Source organism: Oncorhynchus nerka, linkage group LG7 (genome assembly GCF_034236695.1).
Source record: "Oncorhynchus nerka isolate Pitt River linkage group LG7, Oner_Uvic_2.0, whole genome shotgun sequence".
Classification (NCBI taxonomy): domain Eukaryota; kingdom Metazoa; phylum Chordata; class Actinopteri; order Salmoniformes; family Salmonidae; genus Oncorhynchus; species Oncorhynchus nerka.
The window spans coordinates 62,499,972-62,520,137 of record NC_088402.1 but is presented as its reverse complement, the minus strand read 5'-3'; the positions used below and the strand labels follow the sequence as shown (position 1 = coordinate 62,520,137).

The window sequence follows — 20,166 nt, the reverse complement described above, 5'->3', positions numbered from 1 at the left end:
CAGAATTCCAATTTGGGAAATCTGGCCTCTTTCTCGAGCTCGGACTTTCCGACATGAAGATCACTAACGTCATGACTTGACTTCGGTTTTTCTAAGTTCCCAGTTGCCTTGAACGCATCACAAACGCAACCCAAGGAAAAATGTTATTGTTCCCTTCATTGCATGACATACCATTTTTTTCCTATCATCTGGCAAATCTCAGTTTTTGACGAGACTTACTTTATGACCAAAATGTTCCTATTTACACATTGTAGTACATTTTGACACTAAAATACATGTTTCTGACTCATATAATCAATGTTTACAGGCCGTTTTCAAATGAAAAGGTTGCTTTTTAGGAGCAGTCACTCTTTAATGCTGTCATGGTTTTCCCATTTCTAACAAAGTTTAACATCTTCATAGGGGGCTCGATTGTCTCATCATCATGACAGCTGTCCAATTTCTTGTGAATCTTGGGACAGGGGCAGTGGAGCACACCATATTTGAAAGAGAATCCAATTAAATACTGTAACAGGGGTAAATGGAAACATATTGCAGTAAGTGGGTTGAATGGAACAATAAATACATTGTGTTAGTTAGATGTGATGTTATATGTCAAATCACAGTATTTGAAGACATCAAATAGATAAACCATACATATTATGTGATGCTTCAGACTTTACGTAAATTTGAAATAGCTGAATTTAATATTTTGATGACAATTGTCTGCGCTAACACCAGATGACCACAAGATATCGCAATTTCATAAGACACAAACAGTTAGGAGTTTGGGAAAGGAGTGGAGCAAAACTCACCTTGGCCAAGGTGAATTTGTGAATGTTTATCTTTGATTTACTTTATAGAAAGAAATATATCACCTGTAGTTATTAGAGCTACTCTGTTTGTACCAAAAACACTTTACCATTATAAAATACACTTGAGGCATTTATTCACAATTTAGGACAAACAGAAAAACAGTTAGACAAGATTATTTTATTATGTGGACAAGAGACAAACATTGATTGACTTTTTGGTTACGTCATATAAGCTAATACATTTTTACAGGTAAAAAGTGATCAAGATATGTAGTACTTGATTCTTACTAGCGGGAACGCGCCTGTTGGGAACGAGTGCAGTTTCCTGGGTGCGTGAAAGCGTCACACAGGACAGACAATGAAGTGGTTTGCTGGCGGTGTGGCGAGTATGAGAAGATAAATTACAGCAGGTTGGTTAGCTGGCGTTGTCGCAAACGAGGGAATTAAAGTGTTTTATGTGGACACACAGATAACTGGAATATCTGTGTTGATATCATTTGGGATATAGGGGAGTGCGAAGGCGACGAGGGCAGCCCCGTGAGGGCAAGTGTGTGCTGCTGTGGCGGTCCTGCTAGCGAAAGATGAACAAGCACCACCGAGTGCCGAGCAACCGAACTCTGAGCTCCGTGGAGGTGAAGAGCAAGGTGCGTTGCTTGCAATATTAGCTAGCTAATTGCCAGTATAAAACAGCTATTATGTACCTTTTGTATGAGTTATTGAAGGCTCATAGCTTGCTACTTACAAATGATGGCAAAATTAGCCTGCCAAGTGGCTTGTCAGCAAGTTATGTTGTAATTCAATTGTCTCGTCTGCGCCAGCTAACGTTAGCTGTACCAGTTTGCTTGCTAGCTAACGCGTTAGTTGGCCAGCCAGTGATCTGTCCAGCGAACGAACAAGTGTCAAATGTGGACTGGTGTGAGGAAGATGTGTTCTTATCCAATGCATGGATGGATGTTTTACCACATTTGTCTTATTTGTACGAATTAAATTATTACGCCGTGGTCGGAACCCTGTCAAAAGCTTTGGAGATTAGGCAATGTTGTGACTGTCCAGCCACCAACGTAATGAGCGAATACTTGTCAATGAACCACATATTGCTGCGGAGTGAGTTTGGACAATGTTACATAATTTTATATGATCTGATTGGGTGAATGTTTGTTTACAATGAACTAACTAAAATAAGCATACTGAACAAGTGAACAAGCTTCAAAAGCATCTGAGACACATCTGTGATTGCACCGCCTACTGTCTGGTTGTTAATTAGGTTTGCTAATCGTTTATGAAGGTTGTTGGCCTAGAACGCTGACAAGTCATTCAGCCGTTTATAGTGCCGTGCGCAGGTGCCAAAGGCATACGGGATCTTGGTTCCTTCCGCATAGGATTGCTAATAATAAACAAAGTAATTGCGCAGTTTAGGTATATATTTCATACTTCTAAATAGATACATTTTCCATTATTGGGATCATCCCAAAATGTAATATCCAGTGTCACTATTGGAATGTCAAATAATAGTAGTAGTGGTAATAATAATGCAGGGGTCCCTTCAACCATTCAAAACACTAACTTTTTCATCAGCACATGTTATGAGATGTTGTTAAGACTACAGACATTAGTCTCATGAAAAGGATGGTGGTACCAATCCCCAGTTTCCCAATGTGTTTGTAGTCTTCAGCCTGATTACACAATGGGGTGCTAATCAACCGTACAAACTCAGACCCCCGCACTATGCAGCAGTAACCACAACACTGCTAGTCGCTGGGGGCACCTTCGTAATGCAAAAAAGGGATGGGAGGGTCCAACCCTTGTCTTTCAACTCCAATGTTACACTTAGGCAACAGGCATTGCTCCAACCATGTCGAACAAAACATGTTTGTGGTAAACTGCTCTCACTAATAGAGTACCACCAACAAGAGTTACTGTCACCAGTGTAATTGATTTGGTAGATTTCAGATCAGTATTTTTCCTATTGATGTGACAGAGATGGGTGTGTGAGACCCTATTTCTGTAATTATAGACTGCTATGACATACACAGGCACAATCACACCCACATCTGCATTTTGAACATTTTAATTTGATGCACAGATTGTACTCATTTTCACACATACAAGCCAAAGACCCATAATCAGAATTTGTACTAAATGAGTGATGCTCTGGTCTTCAAGACTCTACCTATCACATAGTGGTCATGAGTCAATTGGTTTAGATTTATTTGTTAAAAGGTTGAATTTTGTCTTTACTCTTATAAACCATAGAAACACATTGAATAACACATTCATAAATGGCAAACAATAATACATCGTAAGGTCTTGAAGTGTCTGTCCTATATCAATGAGGTATAAGAGCTCAGGAAATATTGTAGTTTTTTTGGACACATATTTAACCCCTTTGTTTGTTTGCACAAAACGACCTGTATACAGTGCATTCGGAAAGTATTCAGAGCCCTTGACTTTTTCCACGTTGTTACGTAACAGCTTTATTCTAAAATTGATTTAAAAAAATCCCCCAATCTACACACAATACCCCATAATGACAAAGCTAAAACAGATTTTTAGAAATGTTTGCATAATTATTCAGACCCTTTACTCAGTACTTTGTTGAAGCACCTTAGGTAGCGATTACAACCTCGAGTCTTCTTGGGTATGACGCTACAATCTTGGCACACCTGTATTTGCGGAGTTAATCCCATTTCTCTCTACAGATCCTCTCAAACTCTGTCAGGTTGGATGGGGAGCGTCTACACAGCTATTTTCAGGTCTCTCCAGAGATGTTTTGATCGGGTTCAAGTCTGGAAAATTCAGGAATTTTAGAGACTTGTCCCGAAGCCACTCCTGCAATGTCTTGGCTGTATACTTAGGGTCGTTGTCCTGATGAAGGTGAACCTTCACCCCAGTCTGAGGTCCTGAGCACTCTGGAGCAGGTTCATCTTTCCCTCGATCCTGACTGGTCTTCCAGTCCCTGCTGCTGAAAAACATCCCCACAGCATGATGCTGCAACCACCGTGATTCACTGTAGGATGGGTGCCAGGTTTTGTCCAGATGTGATGCTTGGCATTCAGACCAAAAAGTTAAATCTTGGAATCATCAGACCAGAGAATCTTGTTTCTCATGGTGATGGTCTTTAGGTGACGTTTGGCCAACTCCAAGTGGGCTGTCATGTGGCTTCCGTCTGGTCACTCTACCATAGAGGAGCTCTGTCAGTGACCATCAGGTTCTTGGTCACGTCCCTGACCAAGGCCCTTGTCCCCCGATTGCTCAGTTTGGCCGGGCAGCCAGTTCTAGGAAGAGCCTTGGTGGTTCCAAACTTATTCCATTTAAGAATAATGGAGGCCACTTAGGGACCTTCAATGCTGCAGAAATGTTTTGGTACCCGTTCCCACATCTATGCCTCAACATAATCCTGTCTCTGAGCTCTACGGACAATTCCTTCGACCTCATGGCTTGGTTTTTGCTCTGACATGCACTGTCAACTGTGAGACCTTCCATAGACAGGTGTGTGCCTTTCCAAATCATGGCCAATCAATTGAATTTATCACAGGTGGACTCCAATCAAGTTGAAGAAACATCTCAAGGATGATCAATGGAAACAGGATGCACCTGAGCTCAATTTCGAGTCTCATAGCAAAGGGTCTGAATAGTTATGTAAGTAAAGTAATTATGTGTTATTTTTATTACATTTGCTAAAATGTCTAAACCTGTTTTCGCTTTGTAATTATAGGGTGTTGTGTGTAGTTTGACGAAGGAATAAAGAATATTAGAATAAGGCTGTAATGTGGAAGAACTGAAGTGGTCTGAATACTTTCTGAAGCACTGTACTAACATTAGTTTGTATAAGTTACCTTTAGACGAGTCCTGTGACACTTGTAGTGGTCGTGGAGAGAACACCACCATTTTTTAGGGATGTCTCATGGTCTGACAAACACCTCTGTAGCTCGGCCACCTTCCACCGCAGATGCGAAAGGTCGATATAAGCGGATGCAGTGGATTGAGATGCAGCCGTGCTTATTAAACTGACCGATTTTGCTGGGGATGTTACTGAAACAGAACAAAAATATGAACTAAACATGTAAAGTGTTGGTCCCATGTTTCATGAGCTGAAATAAGATATTCCAGAAATGTTCCATCCTCACAAATGGCTTATTTCTCAAATTCTGTGCACAAATTTGTTTACACCCCTAGTAGTGAGCGTTTCTCCTTTACCAAGATAATCCATCCACCTGACAGGTGTGGCATATGAAGACGCCAATTTAAACTGCATGATTATTACACAGGTACATGTTGTGCGGGGGACGAAAGGCCACTCTAAAATGTCCAGTTTTGTCACAACACAATGCCACAGATGTCTCAAGTTTTGAGGGAGAGTGTAATTTGCATGCTGACTGCAGGAATGTCCACCAGAGCTGTTGCCAGAATTTTATGTTAATTTCTCTACCATAAGCCGCCTCATGTCGTTTTAGATTTTTTAAAGAATATAATGCGTCCAACCGGTCAAACAACAGCAGACCACATGTAACCATGCCAGCCCAGGACCTCATATTTTTGTAAAGTGTAGATTTGACTTATTCCAACCACTGTGTAATGTTTTTCTGCTTTGTCAAAACGGTTTGCTGCAAAAGTCTTTCTACAAACACCAAGGTCATTATCCTTCCTCCTATCCAATCTTTTAACTGTGGTCTGTCTGTCTGTCTGTGTTCACATTCCTATATGTCCCAGTTTGGGGCCGAATTCCGTCGGTTCTCCCTGGACCGGTCGAAGCCGGGCAGATTTGATGAGTTCTATGGACTCCTGCAGCACGTGCACCGGATACCCAACGTGGACCTGCTGGTGGGTTACGCCGACGTCCACGGCGACCTGTTGCCAATAAACAACAATGACAACTACCACAAGGCCATCTCTGTGGCTAGCCCGCTGCTACGGCTCTTCCTGCAGAGGAAAGGTAAGAAAGGATCAATCAAATTTATTTTACATCCAAAAGCAAGCAATGCTGGGGCAGGAGCATAGTGTCTACAAAACACTGCCTTGAAGGTAGGAACATAGGAAGAAACCTAGAAAGGAACACGGCTCCGAGGGGTGGCCAGTCCTCTTCTGGCTATACACTGTAGAGAAGGATCGCACAGAGCCAGGGGCAGGTCATCATGGGGCAGAGGGAAGGATTATTTTTCAATGTTTTTTAAAAAACTTTTTACTGCTACTTGAACTTCTTCTATGGTGATTGTAGTGAATTGTTTACTTGATATAAAAAATTAAAAAAGCTCTGTCATGTAAAGTAACATTAGCGAGACTATATACAGGGGGGTACCGGTACAGTGTCAATGTGCGGGGGTATTGGTTAGTTGAGGTAATATGTAGGTTGAGTTATTAAAGTGACTATGCATAGCTGATAACAGAGAGTACCAGCGGGCCGGGGGGGCAGGCAAATATTTTGGGTAGCCATTTGATTACCTGTTTAGGAGTCTTGTGGCTTGGGGGTAGAAGCTTTTTAGAAGACTCTTGGACCAAGACTTGGCGCTCCGGTACCGCTTGCCGTGTGGTAGCAGAGAGAGCAGTCTATGATTAGGGTGGCTGGAGACTTTGACAATTTTTAGGGCCTTCCTCTGACACTGCCTGGTATAGAGGTCTTGGATGGCAGGAAGCTTGGCCCCAGTGATTTACTGGGCCGTTCGCACTACCCTCTGTGTAGTGCTTTGTGGTCGGAGGCCGAGCAGTTGCCATACCAGGCAGTGATGCAACCAGTCAGGATGCTCCCGATGGTGCAGCTATAGAACCTTTTGAGGATCTGAGGACCCATGCCAAATCTTTTTAGTTTCCTGAGGGGGAATAGACTTTGTCGTGCCCTCTTCACGACTGTCTTGGTGTGTTTGGACCATTCTAGTTTGTTGGTGATGTGGACACCAAGGAACTTGAAGCTCTCAATCTGCTCCACTGCAGCCCCGTCGATGAGAATGGGGTTGTGCTCGGTCCTCTTTTTCCTATAGTCCACAAACATCTCCTTTGTCTTGATCACATTGAGGAAGAGGTTGTTGTCCTGGCACCACACTGCCAGGTCTCTGACCTCCTCCCTATAGGCTGCCTCATTGTTGTCGGTGATCAGGTCTACCACTGTTGTCATTGGAGTGGGTCTAGGGGTTTCTGGGATAATGGTGCTGATGTGAGCCATGACCAGCCTTTCAAAGCACTTCATGGCTACAGTTGTGAGTGCTACAGGTTGGCAGTTATTTAGACAGGTTACCTTAGTGTTCTTGGGCACAGGCTGCTTAAAATTTGTTGGTATTACAGACTCGGACAGGGAGAGGTTGAAAATGTCAGTGAAGACACTCCAGTTAGTCAGCGCATGCTCACAGTACACGTCCTGGTAATCTGTCTGTCCCTGAGGCCTTGTGAATGTTGACCTGTTTAAAGGTTTTACTCACATCTGCTGCGGAGAGCGGGATCACACAGTCTTCCGTAACAGCTGGTGCTCTCATGCATGTTTCAGTGTTATTTGCCTCGAAGCGACCATAGAAGTAGTTTAGGTTATCTGGTAGGCTCGTGTCACTAGGCAGCTCTCGTCTGTGCTTCCCTTTGTAGTCTGTAATAGTTTGCAAGCCCTGCCACATCGGACGAGCGTCAGAGCCGGTGTAGTACAATTCGATCTTAGTCCTGTATTGACGCTGTGCCTGTTTGATGGTTTGTTGGATGGCATAGTGGGATTTCTTATAAGTGTCTGGTTTAGAGTCCCGAAAACGGCAGCTCTAGCCCTTAGCTCACTGCGGATGTTGCCTGTAATCCATGGCTTCTGGTTGGGATATGTACGTACGGTCACTGTGGGGACGACGTCATTAATGCACTTATTGATGAAGCCAATGACTGATGTGGTGGAGTACCTCAGTGCCATCAGAGGAATCCCGGAACATATTCCGTCTGTGCTAGCGAAACAGTCCTGTAGCTTAGCATCTGCTTCATCTGACCACTTTTTTTATTGATCTAGTCACTGGTGCTTCCTACTTTAATTTTTGCTTGAAAGCAGGAATCAGGAGGATATAATAATGGTCAGATTTGCCAAATGGAGGGCAAGGGGGAGCTTTGTATGCATCTCTGTTTGTGGAGTAAAGGTGGTCCAGAGTATTCCCCCCCCCCCCGCCCCCCCTCTTTGGTTGCACTTTTAACATGCTGATAGATATTTGGTATTAAGGATTTAAGTTTCCCTGCATTAAAGTCCCCGGCTACTAGGAGCGGCGCCTCTGGGTGAGCCTTTTCTTCTTTGGTTATGGCGGAATACAGCTCATTCAATGCTGTCTTAGTGCCAGCCTCCGTCTGTCGTGGTATGTGAACAGCTATGAAAAATACAGATACTCTCTAGGTAGATAGTGTGCTCCACAGCTTATCTTGCGATACTCTACCTCAGGTGAGCAATAGCTCAATACTTCCTTAGATATCGAGCACCAGCTGTTAATTACAAAAATACAAATTCTGCTGCCGCTTGTCTTACCAGCTGCCACTGTTCTATCCTGCCGGTACAGCTGTATGTTGATAGTGTCGTCGTTCAGCCACTACTCAGTGAAGCATAAGAGATATATATATATATAACAGTTTTGAATGTCCCGTTGGTAGTTAGATCTTGTACGTAGGTAGATTTTATTCTCCAAAGATTGCTTGTTTGCTAGCAGAATGGAAGGAAGTGAGGGTTTAGTCGATCGCCCTCTGGCCCCTTTTTTCTCCGCCGACTCATCATGCAAATCACAGGGATCTGGGCCTGTTCCCGAGAAAGCAGTATATCATTCGCGTCGGGCTCGTCAGACTCATTAAAGGGAAAACAAGGATTCTGCCAGTCCGTGGTGAGTAGTTGCAGTCCTGTTGTCCAGAAGTTATTTTCGGTCATAAGAGACGGTAGAGGCAACATTATGTAAACAATTAAATAATAAGTTAAAAACAAACAAAAAAACACAATCGGTCAGCCTCCTTCTCCGACTCCATTGTTAGATTCCATGTGTGCAATGCCACAGTCTCTCGTCCATCTCCTAAATCTCTGTGCTTTTTTTGTTGCATTTTAGCTAACCCTTTTTCTAACCTTAACTTAATTATCCTAACCTATGTTAATTATCATAACCTGCTTAAGTTTTCCTCAACCTGCTACAAAAAGTCAATTTTGACAAGCTGTACCCTTCTAGACAAAACGAATTATATGTTTTCTCTTCATGTAGCTAACACATTCATGCTTCGCTTATTCTTATTCCTCTCTGATACTTTTGCCCAAACAACATGCTGATTTAGACTTACACCAGCACTGGTATCAGGATGAATTAGCTAGCTACATTTGCTCGGACTCAGTACATTTATTAGCTAGCTGACTGGCTAGCAAGCTAACTACTGGTTAGCATTAGCCGTTGATATGATTTATTTTAGCCACAACTTGCTAAGAAAAGACAAACTAGCTGTTTGCAGACTGTAATATACAAAAATGAATAGTGTAATTATAGAATGTGTGTGGACTTATATTAAGAAGCGAAGTGGAAAGCAAGTTGTCATCAAATCAAGCTTTATTTATACAGCACATATCAGACATGGCAATGTGCTTTCCATGAAGAAACTGAAAATAAAAGCTGAAATATTTACTACACAACAAACATAAGATAAAAAATCTAAATGACACGAACTGAACAATTTAAAAATCACCCTAAGGAAAAGCAAAGCTAAAGATGTTTGAAGTTCTCTCTCTAAAAAAAAAAAAGAAAGGTCAACAGTTTCAGCCCCCAAGTTCTCTGGCAGGCTTTTCCAGAGGCTAGGTGCATAGTAACTCAAAGGCTGCCTCTCCATGCTTCTTGGGCCTAGGCTTTGGGATGGTTAAGAGGCCAGTGCCAGAGGAGCTGAGAGACTTACTTGAAAGCATGTTGTATAGGGGTGCACAATCCTGGATTGATTTAACAACCAATAGAAGATACTTAAAATTAATTCTACAACCTCAGCCAGTACAGAGGACTTAAAACCGGTGTAATGTGTGATCTCCTGCTGGTCTTGGTCAGTACCCTTGGTCCAGCATTCTGTGTGGTTTGCAGTTGATCAATGGCTTTCTTGGGTAGACCAGACAGGAGAGCCTTACAGTAGTTAAGCCTGCTTGTAATAAAAGCATGGATGAGTCTCTCTGTATCAGCCTGAGAGCGAAACGGCCAAACCGTGGCAATGTTCCTCAGGTGGTAAGAAGTTATTTTGGTCACATTCCTAATGTGTGATCCAAAATCTTGTTCAGAATCTAAAATTACACTTAGGTTTTTTTTTTTTTACCTCGTGTCTTGTCTTTATTGCCTGAATTCAGATGTGCGGCTAGATTCTCTCTCGGCTTTGGCTCCAACAATAAGTACCTTGGTCTCGTTTTGATTTAGCTGGTGGAAGTTGTGAGCCATCCATGTATTTAAATCACTAGGATAAGAATTTGTCTGTGGAGTTAAAATCCTCTGGTGACATAGAAATGTAAAGTTGTGTATCGTCTGCGTATCAGTGAAAGTCAATGCTGTGCTTTCCAATAACGCTGCCAAAGGGGTAACATATGTGAACTGTACCGGACCTGAAGTCGAACCTTGTGGAACACCTTATGTGATATCTATTTTCTGTGAATTTTGTTCACCAAGGTTGACAAACTCGCACCCTGTTAAATAGGTCCTAAACCAATTTAGAACTCGACCGGAGAGGCCAACCCACCTCTCCAGTCTGTCCAGAAGAACATCATGGTCAACCGTGTCAAATGCAGCACTTAAATCTAAGAGTACGAGGACAAAGAGCTGTATGGCATCTGTGTTGGCTATAAGGTAATTTACCACTTTAACTAAGGCTGTCTCTGTGCTGTGGTGGGCACGAAAACCATATTTGGATTTGATTTTTTAAATACAGTTGGCACTTAAATATTTTAGCTATTTGAACATAAATTTTGCTTAAGAATGGAAGGTTGGAGATTGTCAAATTGCTAAGAGCTGAAGAATCTAAATGACTTTTCTTCAGAAGGGTTTTCACCATTTTTAGTGCAGTGGGGAAAGTGCCTGAGAACAGAGAGTGATTAACAGTGGCTTGCACTTCTTCAGATATGCAATTAAAAACTTTTGATCTAGGTGGAGGGGATAGGATCAATAAGGCAGGTAGAAGGCTTAAGTTGTGATATCTCTTTCCTGAGCATGCCTGTGTCAATCAGCGAAAATAAATCCATAGTGCCTTTGTGTGGTAGGCTCGGGCACATATCATCAAACTTCTCATCAGTTCTTGCTTGACTGATACCCAGCCTAATGTTGGTTATCTTATCTCTGAAATATGCCGCAAACTCATCACATTTAGATGTGGAGGAAAGTTCACACATGTTTGCAGGGGTAGGATTTGATCAGGCCATCAATGGTCGAGAAGAGCACTTAAATTATTAATAGTGATCAAGTTATAAAAAGGAGCCCGTCTGGCATTTTTAATTGCCTACTTAATATGTGACAAGTTGCTCTCTCAGTATATCATAATAGACCTGCAACTTTGACTTTCTCCACTTCATCAACATATTGTTGCATCTGCTGCATTTATCATGCAGACTGAAAAGGGAACGATCAGCAAATGATATTGTGGTCCAGCCACTGAGGTATAATAAGAACTGGAGACTGCGTCCAAAATATCTGACTGTTTAAGGTCATCTACTGATGTTCGCAAATACCGATTCATGGGCCGTCTACATCCGGGTTGCATCTGGTTTATACGGACCAACATTGCATGCTCACTAGCACTCATTGCGCACAGGGAGCAGTGAGAACAGCAACAACATCACGTCATCCAAAAACATGGCCGACATTAGATGAATATAACATTTTCATGTCTTTAGCTGTGAAGGCTGGATTTGATAAGATCCTGGCCCCTTGGGGTCGAGCAAGAACAACAACTGTGCTCCTTGAATGATGGGGCGGGCTTTGTGAGAGCGAGACGACTCAAGTAGTGTTTAACAAGCCTAACATTTGAAATGGTTTATAGAAGATAAAGTAAAACCCAAACTGGTACGTGCATCAACACCATTATATAGTAAAATACAGAATACTGCCCAGCCCTAATTTAGCCTACTGTTTCACTATGGTACTATAGCATTTTGGACATTTTGATAGTCGTTGAACAATGAATTAGGCCTAGTTGTGTGTGTGTGTGTGTGTGTGTGTGTGTCTCCATTCAGTAAGTTTTTCAATGAGGTGATAATTGCTGTTTTTAGTATGGGTGTTGAACTCAGTCTTTAGTCCTTTTTGTCATAATTGAGTGTTCAGTGCAATCTGGTCAATCCAGAGAGACTGGGGCTGTGGGGGGTGAGTCTAAGCTGTCTCGATGTGCCATATGACCTATAGATGCTAAGCGTCTTTGTCAGGAGGGGATTACAGGGGTCGCTGTGTCACACTGTGTGGGCCCTGTGTTTCAATTACATGCTAGACACTAACGTCTTTGGCTGCAGCAACTCACCCCTCAAACACACGCACACTCTTGAAATCTTTGCCCACCGCCTTTACCCAATAGTGTAGGAAGCAGTTCATTCTGACTGCCTAGTAGTGCTGAGCGGTTAGTGCTTTTATTTATTTGAATGTTTTTACATTTAACGTGGGTTGAATGCTGTAACACAGAATAAACAAATTAATACAATTCCCAGCTTATCACTTATTAACCATTATTTATTCCTTTACTTTAATCAAATATTTTAGTTGTATTTGTTTTATTTGACCTGGAGTCATTATCTCATCTCTATAGACCTGCTGCCTATGCTGTCTGACAAAATCACTATTTTACTAGTTCTTCAAAGTAAATAAGGCATGACTGCTGAATACCTACTATGAATCGCTTAGATCGTGTATTTACAGGGAGAGATGCCTCGCGAAGCAACTGCTCTTCATCCCTGTCGATCACACATTCTTTTGTCTCTTCTCTCCCTTTCCATGTCTACCCTACACTAACCTAACATAGCAGGAGTGAAAGAAACACAGACTGGATAAGTAGGCACGCAATGGATTATGGCCATTGTCGTTAATTATCACATTTTCTGCCCTTAAACTACGTAGAATTTTGGCCTGTTGGCACGGCTACATCGCACAGTTTGGAATTGATCTGATGAATCTTTAGAGAAATTTGTCATTGAGCTCACAGGAAAAAACTGAACGAAATGGAATTCAAATAATTTAACTATATTGGTAAATTTGTTGTTTTAAAAATGTCACTTAATACTCAACACTACTGCATGGCCATCGGATGTTGTATGGATGTGGGTCTATGTATTGTCTTCTTTTACTAATGGTTTCTAGACTGCTAGGCTAAATGATGGTAGGGTTCTTAATATCAAATGACGATGGCTGTATCAGCGTTGTCTCTTTCTCTGGGCTCAGTCTGTGTTAGGATGTAAAGAGCAGGTTGTGCTCTTTGGCTGCCTGTTGCTGTCTTTACTCCCCCTCTGCAGTCTGGGAGTTCTTTCTAGGCTGTACGTTTGTTTGAGAAGAACTCATGGGGGTTATAAAAGAGCTGTATGTGTTTAACCAGAATGTTTTCCCTCCAGCCATGGCTGACCTGGTCATTGTGGAAGTAAACTAGACTTTTTAAGCAAGTGGCAGACTTTTTTTCTTAAAATCCAGATTAAGAATAAAGTTGTCGTTGTATTGATGTTTTGATGAGCTGTGTGGATGTGGAATATTGTACATGTTGATGGGGATTCTGTGGAATTTGTGTGGAGTTAATGTATTGGCAACACACAACACACATTTTTAAATTTGCAGGGTATTCAAATAATCTGAATGAAAGATGTTCTTTGTATGTCCACGTGCCGTTTGTGGGCTTCAGATGTGGGGCTTGTGAACTTTTTGGACATGATATATTCTTGGGCAGTGTTGGCTTGCCTTCTTTAGGCCTATTTGAGTGTGTGTCCAAATGATTGATTTCAGTATGTCAAGCTATTAATGATTGAAATTACCTAGTGATTCTCTCTCTCTCTTTCACTTACACATGTTTTCCAATCAAAATCCTATTATTCCTAAACCTAAGTGTAACCCTTAACCTAAGTCTTTGTCCTTGTGGGAGACCTGGGAAATGTCCCCATGAAGGTGAACTTCTTGTTTTGCTGTCCTTTTGTGGATTTCTGGTACATAATGAGGATCCTAATATAAACACACATAGAAGAAAAAAACACTTACTAGAAATGGTGGGAAAAATTGAGTTTTCTATCAGGATTTAATTTCTGACAATGTATTGTTTTGACAATATAGCAATAATTTTTGTGCCATTTGGTTATACTTGCACCAAAACGACAGTATTTTTCATTCATACTGTAGCTTGTTCTCAATCTTTTTATATGGTGAGCCAACATGTTTTCAGCACTTTTATTTCCATGACTGATCAAAACTGTCTTGTCCCTCTGCAGCAGACATATGGTGAGCAATATGTTGACACATCAAATCGCAATACACATAGAATAGTGAGAATCGCAATACATATCGTATCGGTACCTAAGTATCGTAATAATATTGTATCGTGAGGTCCCTGGCAAATCCCAGCCCTGAATCTTACACAATGTTTGGACGGCTGTAGTGCAACCAGTCCCATGCCTGTTTACCTGTTGCCATGGTAGCCCTGAAGAGACCTGTGCACCATTGTATTAATGGCCCTGGGTATTGTTTAGGGATGATGGGAGCTGCAAAGCCTGCTAGGGAAATACCCACACAGACAACAAACAATGACAGTTTTTATACTTTTTTTCTTCTTCTGTCACTTGTGAAGTTAAAGGGTTATGTTTATGAATGACATACTGTTGCTTCGGCCTGCACAACAAATTGGTTGGAGTTAATGTGGTCAGTTGTGAAGCTGCTTTATTTGTTCTCAGTGCAGTATGTTCTGACATAGACTCCTATTGTTTTCTTTTTACTGAACAAGACCAGCAGGAGGGCAGTGTGCCTTCCCCTACCGTCGCCATGTCATACAGGTACACTGTTTTTGCTGAGGTCAGTGTAACAGTCTTTTTATGGTGGTCAGCCAGAGAAAGAGAGCTGTACTCCTCTGTTCATCACTTAAACACTATTTAGATAATGTGCTCTTTTTGGCTGGCGCTAGAGCGGCGCAAGTGTCAAACGTACGCCAGTTGCCAGTCATGTAGAAACTAGCACTCTGGTATTTTCCACCCCTTTCGTAAGATTCTGCAATTTACCTGTCTAACATCAATTTGCTTGTGCTGAGGTGGGAGGGGTGGCAATATTTGAGGTGTGTCCTTAAAAACGAACGCAAAAGTGACAACTTCATTCAGTGCGAATGGGGAAATTTAGCGGCAATGCTGTTGGTTATGGCATGGATTTTGACAGCGGAAGTGGTGCCTATCCAGTAGGGATGTGACAAATGAACTGTGTTGCATAACATTTAAACAGCAAAAAAAAAAGCATTGGTTTTCCGTTAAACAGACCTTCTCTGGAGATAGTATTGAAGCGCCATTGAACAGGCATTTTACTTGTCTGTAAAGGAATGCCGCTTTTGAAGTACTGACGACCAGAACAGTCAATCAAGTAATCTCGAGCTGCCTGTGCACAGACCACTCTATCCTAAAAAAATATATATTTTTAAAGTTTGTTGAATACTGACATACCAAGTAGAAAGAAAACACATCGTCACTATGAATCAATTCCTAAGATTCAGTATTTTTTTTGAACGGAGGAGACTGATTAGTTGCCGTACTTCAGAGAACACAAACACTTGTATCTTTCATAGCGAGCGAGAGAGGGGAAGGGCACAGTATAGGCATGTCTGCCACCAGGCAGATGGAGTCAGATCCATGCACTAGTCCTATGTGTCGCCAATCAAAAGCTGTATTTCGTAATGGAATGCTGCAGTTCACAATTCCTTGATTTAAAAAAATGTATTTAAAAAAATGTGTAATTTAATCCTTATTTTACCAGGTAAGTTGACTGAACACATTCATATTGATAGCTATGACCTGGGGAATAGTTAGGGGGAGAGGAGGGGGATGAATGATCCAATTGGAACCTGGGGATGATTATGTGGCAATGATGGTATGAAGGCCAGATTTGGGTATTATTCAGAACACCGGGGTTAACTTGTGACTCTCAAACCCGGATCCGGGATCGTAATCATCGCCTCAAACGAATTAGCATAATGCAGCGGACATAAATACCCCTAGAAAATGTTCCTATTCATGAAAATCACAAATGAAATCTATTGAGATACAGCTTAGCCTTTTGTTAATCACACTGTCATCTCAGATTTTCAAAATATGCTTTACAGCCAACGCTAGACAAGCATTTGTGTAAGTTTATCATGGCATAATGCTATGCTAGGCTCTGCTGGCAGCAGGCAACATTTTCACGAAAATAAGAAAAGCAATCAAATTAAATAATTTACCTTTGAAGAACTTCAGATGTTTTCACTCAGGAGACTCCCAGTTAAGATAGCAAATGTTCCTTTTTTCAAAAAATATTATTTTTGTAGGTGAAATAGCTCCCGTTTTGATCTTCACGTTTGGCTGAGAAATCGACCTGAAAATGCGGTCACTACAACGCCAAACTTTTTTCCAAATTAGCTCCATAATATCGACAGAAACATGGCAAACGTTGTTTAGAATCAATCCTCAAGGTGTTTTTAACTTATCTTTTCGATAATATATCCGTTGAGACAATTGGTTTCTCATAAGAAGCGATTGTAAAAATGGCTACCTCAGTATTTTACGCAAGATTTTCTGCGGGAGACATCATGTGACCACTTGATAAATGTGGTCTCTTACGGCTATTCTTCAACATAAATGCGTAGAAAGACATCACAATGCTGTAGACACCTTGGGGAATACGTAGAAAACGTAAGCTCATTCGTAGCTCATTCACAGCCATATAAGGAGTCATTGGCATGAGGCGGTTTCAAAAAATGTGGCACTTCCTGATTGGATTTTTATCTGGTTTTCGCCTGTAACATCAGTTCTGTTGCACTCACAGACAATATCTTTGCAGTTTTGTAAACGTCAGTGTTTTCTATCCAAAGCTGTCAATTATATGCATAGTCAAGCATCTTTTCGTGACAAAATATCTAGTTTAAAACGGGAACGTTTTTCATCCAAAAATTAAATACTGCCCCCTAGTCGTAAAAGGTTTTAACACACTTACTCTTATAGTAAGTGTCACGTGATCTTTAGTAACCACAGACTCGGGATGCCCGTTTAGCGTCCCATCCGAAAGACGGCTTGCAAAGTCTCAACTTCAGTAAAGCAGTAACTTAACCTTAACGATCCCAATTGTGTTTAAACATTCACACCTCTACCATCCAGCTGTAATGCATAGTGCCTATGTAGTCATGGAGCAATATATTTTTTGTGTGCTTTTTGTTGTTGATTAAAAACAAAGCGTTGCGTTCCCTCCCCTCAATGAAGGCTTTTTTTTTTTTTGTCTTGCCCGCAGGTTAGCGTTTTTCATCATTAATCTTGTTCTGGAGGCAGCTCTGCAGAGTGGTCACTAGCTTGCACAGCTACTGTCATAAAATCTGATTTTAAATCTACCCTTAACCATATTGCTAACCCTAATGCCTAACCTTAACTTTTTAAACCTTAAAATTAAGACTCAAAAAAACAACACTTGTTTTCATACATTTTTACAATATAGAGAATTTTGACTTTGCAGCTAAGCCCAGCTAGTAGAAATCGCTATGTTTTGCATCAAGGACAAGACTCATCCCAACACCTTGCAATGCATTCGCCATGTACCCAAGATTGTCAAGAAAAGGGTTGGCTCGTGAGACCGCTTTGAAATATATCTTAACCTCTAGCGTCGAGCAATCCCGTATCCGGGAGCGTAATTATAGCCTCAAGCTCATAACACAACGTTTCCTATTCATGAAAATTGCAAATGAAATGAAATAAATATATTGAAACACAAGCTTAGCCTTTTGTTAACAACACTGTCATCTCAGATTTTCAAAAAATGCTTTAACCAAAGCTACACAAGCATTTGTGTAAGAGTATTGATAGCCTAGCATAGCATTAAGCCTAGCATTCAGCAGGCAACATTTTCACAAAAACAAGAAAAGCATTCAAATAAAATAATTTACCTTTGAAGAACTTCGGATGTTTTCAATGACGAGACTCTCCGTTAGATAGCAAATGTTCATTTTTTTCCAAAAATATTATTTGTTTAAGAGAAATAGCTCCGTTTTGTTCATCACGTTTGGCTAAGGAAAAAAAACGAAAATGCAGTCATTTACAACGCCAAACTTTTTTCCAAATTAGCTCCATAATATCGACAGAAACATGGCAAACGTTTAGAATCAATCGTCAAGGTGTTTTTCACATATCTGTTCGATAATCTATCAGTGGTGGCAGCTGGCTTCTCATCAGAAACAAACGGAAAAATACTGCAGCTGGAGATTACGCAATAATTGCGACGGAGGACACCAAGCGACCACCTGGTAAATGTAGTCTCTTAGGGTCAATCTTCCAATGATATGCCTACAAATACGTCACAATGCTGCAGACACCTTGGGGAAAACGTGGAAAAGGTAAACTGACTCCTAGCTCCTCCACAGCCATATAAGGAGTCATTGCCATGAGGCGGTTTCAAAAAATGCGGCACTTCCTGATTGTATTTTTATCTGTTTTTTTTCTGTAACATCAGTTCTGTGGCACTCAGACAATATCTTTGCAGTTTTGGAAACGTCAGTGTTTTCTTTCCAAAGCTGTCAATTATATGCATAGTCAAGCATCTTTTCGTGACAAAATATCTTGTTTAAAACGGGAACGTTTTTCATCCAAAAATTAAGAGCGCCCCCTATATCGAAGAAGTTAATCACCAAAGCTTTATGAAAAGATCAAGTTTGGGAGCAGCAAAACGGTGAGCGGACATCCCCTTTTTATCTATGTACATTATTTTAGCCAGTTCCTATTATTTTGGATGTGTGTAAAACCCCCTTCATGCAGGCTACATGCACATCATGGAATGAGAGATGAGATGATGCAGGTGACCCTGGTATTTAGAAACATTGAAGTTATTTTCCTTTAACAATTGCTTGTTTTCCTTTTCATTAGATTAAAAACCAAGCACTTAGTAGGTTACCCCTACTTGAAAGCTGGTTCAACAGCAATGCGTCGGGTGTCTTGCTTATCCAGGCCATGTATTAGCCAAGTAGCCTATCCATAAAAGGTTTCTCAAATGTCTTTTTCTATGGCTTTTGCATTATTCACAATTCATAGGCCCTACCTGCATACTCCATTTTGCTTGTAGCTTATCCATACCAATTTCCAAAGCGCCTCTTGTCCAGTTAACAAAGGTCCAAACATATTCAAATGATTCAGCCCTATAATGCCATAGCCCATCCACCATTGATATCTTGCTTACTGCGAACGTGCTTCGCACACCGCCTACAATACATTTTTAAGGGGAGCCTAGTAGTATTTATTTATTTATTTATGTAGAAATGCAATGCATAAAGGCATGTGAATGGTCAAGCCCTCATCCCACCTACAACTTATTTATTTGTCGAAACACATCACTATCACACTACCGCCAGCTATTGCACCCATAATTCCCACTGTAAAAAATTGCTACAATATTGTAGTGTGACCTATAGCGCTATTACCAGCACTAAAATGTGCCATTGAATTAAGTTTGTTAATATAGTGCCCAATGTGTGTCCACCAGTGACCACAACTGTTTGAAACTCCTGGCCTCGGTGTGATTACCGCCACCATCATTATCATTAATAAATGCAGACCTCTGTAGGGGACACCACTCTCAAATACAGTAGGTAAGCTTTGGTATCAGTTGTCACTGGAATGGGTTTGTCAGACAAGTGGAACACAGGGTTGTTGTAATAGAATTCATTGTTTATCTGTGTCTGTCATACAGAGCAGAACACTCCACCCTCGCTTCACCTTCTGTCCTCTCTTCACAGCATGAGACTGTCCAGGTTTCCATACTGATGGAACCCAGTTACTCAGGGAAGATGGGTGTGTTTTGTTCAACTGATGTCATCATCGCCATAGTTTCAATTATAAAAATCATAAGGGTTTTTGAGGGCGAGTGGAATTACTGTGCAGCTCGAGCAATGACTGGCAAATTAATTAACTATGACTCAGAACAACAGTGTTTGCGTACATGATAGTCTACCCACACAGTAAAGCAATCAATGAAGCATGATAACTGAGTTTAAGGGTGACAGAGTAGGCAGAGCATGGAGACAGAGAAAAGTAATGAGAGATCAAAAGGAAGAGCAGTGAACATGTGAGTGAAGAATGCAGTGTGGATGGAGGCAGAGTGAGGCCTTAGATGGGGGATGGGGAGCTGGAAGAGGAGGGGCTTCATTGAGTGGAATGTGGCTAGCCTCTGATCACCACTGCTGGGCAGATTGAACAGGACAGCATACCGTACACAAGAGTGGAGCCATG

General features: G+C 41.3%; 1 protein-coding gene across 2 annotated transcripts in view; it reads left to right on the top strand.

The window, feature by feature from the left end:
- The first annotated feature begins 1,098 nt into the window (after positions 1-1,098).
- The window catches only part of LOC115132140 (partitioning defective 6 homolog beta-like), a 42,435-nt gene continuing 23,367 nt past the window's right edge, over positions 1,099-20,166 (top strand). Inside the window, exons 1-3 of one of the 2 annotated variants that reach the window (XM_029664418.2) lie at positions 1,099-1,204; positions 1,303-1,438; positions 5,505-5,727. In XM_029664418.2, the coding sequence (XP_029520278.1) occupies positions 1,376-1,438; positions 5,505-5,727 (286 nt within the window). In that variant the 5' untranslated portion in view covers positions 1,099-1,204; positions 1,303-1,375. Of the gene's footprint in view, positions 1,439-5,504; positions 5,728-20,166 lie in introns of both variants that reach the window. The other variant, XM_065020682.1, reaches the window with a different exon arrangement.